This window comes from Enoplosus armatus, chromosome 10 (assembly GCF_043641665.1).
Source record: "Enoplosus armatus isolate fEnoArm2 chromosome 10, fEnoArm2.hap1, whole genome shotgun sequence".
Classification (NCBI taxonomy): Eukaryota; Metazoa; Chordata; class Actinopteri; order Centrarchiformes; family Enoplosidae; genus Enoplosus; species Enoplosus armatus.
Genome location: NC_092189.1, coordinates 7327550 through 7331771, shown reverse-complemented (window position 1 = coordinate 7331771; position 4222 = coordinate 7327550). Strand labels below are relative to the sequence as shown.

The 4222-nt window shown below is 43.4% G+C and overlaps 1 protein-coding gene across 1 annotated transcript; it reads right to left on the bottom strand.

The window, feature by feature from the left end:
• Positions 1-567: 567 nt before the first annotated feature.
• gabrp (gamma-aminobutyric acid type A receptor subunit pi) lies at positions 568-4063 on the bottom strand. The gene is made up of 9 exons (XM_070912968.1): positions 4011-4063; positions 3765-3877; positions 3562-3629; positions 3239-3456; positions 2348-2430; positions 1972-2109; positions 1698-1850; positions 984-1177; positions 568-900 (listed from the first exon to the last, which is right to left on the bottom strand). Exons 1-9 carry the CDS (start codon positions 4061-4063, stop codon positions 568-570), a joined length of 1353 nt encoding a protein of 450 aa, XP_070769069.1.
• Between the last annotated feature and the right edge of the window lie 159 nt (positions 4064-4222).

Sequence of the window (4222 nt, the reverse complement as noted above, 5' to 3'; positions counted from 1 at the left end):
CATTTGGTCTTTAATCACTTGTTGCAATACAAACACTGAATTTCTTCCTCTTTTAAATGTATTCTCAGCCACTGATTTATTCTTTTAATTTCCACATGATACGCTGTGAGGTAAATGCACAGTATATGGTCTCATACAATGTATGAAAGCCAAAAACAAGAAAAACAAAAACCTACATCTACATCAGTCATTAAATGAAGGCAAGTCAATGCAGCGCAGCATAGTGTGATGCAGTTCAGTTCATTGTTTACAGCTAGTTAACTCATCCTCATTTTTTTTGTCTATGGAATTGTCAGTAAAAAGACAAACAGGCTTTGTATCGTCACTTTTACATGTTAATATGTTAGCAATCCATTCACACGTGATCAATAAAAGCTTTCAATACAGGGTGATACTCTGATTCATCACTCTGTCTGTGGGAAAAAGAGGTTTTTCTATATGTGATACATAATGGCTGTGTGATCAGTTTAGATCCAGGCAGTGACAAACTGGTATTAGGTCTCAAATGAGGAGGTAGAGCAGCTTCAGGATGGTGAAATAAAGAATGCAGCAGCTTGGAACCGGCGCTCAGAGAAAGAGATAGTAAAGCCAGTAGAGGATATTGACAAAGAGGAACGCCGTGGGGAAAACGGTGCGAGCGTGGCGATCAATGTTGTGTGGATTTTCCACATGAAAGACGGATGCTGCCCTACGCGAGGCATCCTTCACTGAGGACAGGCCGCAGCCCTGTCCCGCTATCTTCTCCTTTGATCCATCATTGTTCCTTGTGTCACTGTCGGCTGACTGCTCCGTGGGCTCCTCCGCGGTGGAGCCGACCACCACAGACTGACTTGGTTGGGTGGAGCTGACGATGGGGATGGAGCCGTTTCCATTGGATTCATTGAACTCCCTCAGGAGATCCTGACAGATAGACAGATAGATTACAATATTTTCATTATCTGAAGAGTTTCACCTCTAATTTAAAAGTGAACATTTGTCCTCACCCTGTGGAAATCCTCGATGGTCTGGTGCTGCATGGTGTAGAAGTGGGCACAGGCGTACTCCAGCAGAGCGCCAAAGATGAAGGTGAAGCAGATTCCTAGGTAAACGTCTATGGCCTTGATGAAGCAGTTGGCATTGGGCAGGGAGGTGCGGGCACCCATCATCAGTGTGGTCATTGTCAGGACTGTTGTCACTCCTGGAAAGTAGATCACAGCGTCTTATAATGTATTGTTTTTTCTTTGCTTTTGCTGTTGCTCTTTGACCTAACTGGTCTGAGTAAACCACATGAGGGTCAAAACATGTGCTGAACTAGTTGGTTGAAAATCAGTTGGCATAAAACTGCAGGAGATCTTCCTATTGTCCATAAGTTAAAACACCATATGAACACAAAATATGTTTAACTTTAAAATACAATTTTAAATGGAATTTGAGCTATTTATTTCCTTGGACAAATTATTATTTTTCAATGTAGACCATGTATCAGTTTTGTGCTGCAAAATACGTTTCATTATCTGGCATTCAAATACATTGTCTCTGCTTTGGACACATCTGTCTGACCACATCAAGTCAGTGAGATAACATGTTATAAGATCATACAGCGGATCAATATATAATGAGGACTTTCTGTGGTAGTAATTCAAATGGATGCACTCAAATGTACCAACATCATAATACATTAACCTACAGTGAAATGCAGTAAGACATCTGGCACTGACCAATACAGGTCCTAGCTGGCACAGAGGACTGGCTGATCCAGAAAGAGACCCAGGACAGGACCACCAGCAGAACGGAGGGAACATACGTTTCCAAGATAAAGAACAACACGTTTCTACGCAGCGCAAAATGCAACACCAGCTTTGGGTACTGTCCTGTGAAGAGACACAAAAAGAGATTTCAAAGACAATGTGTTTTGTATTTTGTGCTCTACAGGAAGTTTCCTTTATACAATTCCACGTGTAAAGGGGGATTCTGGGAAATGAAGTGTCCTACCTGTCTCGTACACAGCCTCTGACACTGTCGTATAGTAGCTCTCCACACTGTACTGAGCCAGCCGCAGTGTGTCGAGACCCTTCACTGAATCATTCCCTCTGGTCCAGTAGAACACCACATCCTGCAGGTTGTAGCCCCCTGACCACACACACACACACACACACACACACACACACACACACACACACACACACACTAATTAAGGTTTGATGAATTGATGAATTTGACCTGTGAAGGATAACATCGTCTCTTCAGTTAGATACTCACTACACTGATGATGATGATGATGATGATGATGATGATGATGATGATGATGAAAATGGTGATGGTGATGATGAGATGACGGTGATTCATGTCCATGTTCACAGGTACTCACAGCTCTCCAGCTGCAGGGTGCACACCTGTCTGTCCATGGGGTACTTGGTCAGGTCCATGTTGCAGGCAATCGTAGCTGTGATGCTGTTGTGTATTCACAGCAAGATCTTTAGAAACACTGTTACACTTTTGATGTAGGACAGGGCAGTTAATAATGAGTGAGCACAAGGAACTCTCCCCCCTGAGAAACCACCAAAAGAACAAAGACTCACATCTCAAGTGTCAGACATTTCTGTATCTGATGCATCAATTATGTAGGAGTGGCTGACTTGTTGGAATCAGTGATGTCTCCGAGCATTAGAAATTCTTCTGCTGATATATTACTCACTAACAATGTTGGAAACATCACCAACGGCATCATAGTGTCCTATTTCTGTATGGAGTTACAGCAAAACATGCTAAATGTGTTCCTCTACTCAAGACAAATAAGGAATACCCTACACAACACTGCCCTTTCAGTCCCCAGTAAACCTGTGTAGTCATAATAAAGTAATGTATGACATGACAGAGGACACAGCTTTGCTGTGGCCATAGGGAACTGCAGATCTTCACTAATGCAGCCTGAACTACTTGAAGGGCATGAGAAATACAGAAATTGAAAAGACAGTGGCATCCCCTTAAGTTATATGACTGAGTGATGATACATAAGTGTTTTTCTTTTTTTAGTAGAACCCAAGGCCAATTAACGGGTGATTACCACGACAATCATGAAAACAGCATGAAATTAAGAAGAAGAAAAAAAAACAGGAAAAACATGTCTTTCGCTGTGTACATTTTTTCCTTCCTCTCCTTTTTTCTTTACGCCTTCCTACAAGCCCAGAATCTGTAAAGCTTATTTTGTGACAAGTGTCAAATGAATAAACCTAAACCTTTCAAAAACAAAAAGATATACCGAAGGGCGTAGAGAACGGTTCCATTGCTGAAGATGCGTATGAGGCGGTTTTCCACCGTGACGTCATGCAGGAAGGAGCGCTTGGAGTCTGGGATGAAGGTGTCGGGGATCCAGAGCAGGGACACAAGGCGTCCGTCCACACTGACACTCTCATTCCCTGGGAACACCAGCCTGGAATCACGCCACCGCTGACGTAGGAAGATGGTAGCAGTGTAGTCCTGAAATCGATGTAAAGGAGATAAAGCCTTTATTAATTCATTCATATCTTCCATCTCACACTAATCCATCCACTGACACAACACATAGTGGGGAGAGTGGTGTACCATATTGATTTCAGAGATGGCATCAATGCTGGCGATATCGAGACTCATTCCAATTTCCACAGGACCCTCTATCAAAGACAAAGACCGTTTTCAATTAGGGGATACACAAGCACACAAATGAGGACTGCAGAGCAGCCTCCTCTTCTGGTCCAAATTAACACTCAAGCTCAACTGAAACGATCTCTTATCAAGCTCATTCCTACCATTGAAGTTAGGTCTGAGGTAGCGGTTGTATCCTTTCATCAGCTTCTGAATAGTTGGCAGAAGCTGGGAGTCGTTCCATTCTCCCCAGTGGTGGTTGGGATACATGCAACCACTGGATAACGATAAAGAAATGAGACCGCAGAAGTTGGTGCAGAGCATAAGCTAAGGGACTGCATTTTCAATATCAATATCAGTATCAATACCAGCATGTTCTTCACCCTGTACATGTGGGTTTTTTTTCTCACCCCTGCGTGAAGGTCAGGCAGAGGGTCAGCAGGGCGTGCAGCTGGACAGACATGGTGGATCAGCAGGCGGAGGTCAGCAGCTGTTCTCAGGGAGATGTGACGAAACAAAAACAAGAGCACATAAACCGCAGAACCACAAATCATCCTCCCGCACATTCATAATCCACTGTACACCGTTCCACCATGGGGTGGCAGCACCTGATCAAATGTGT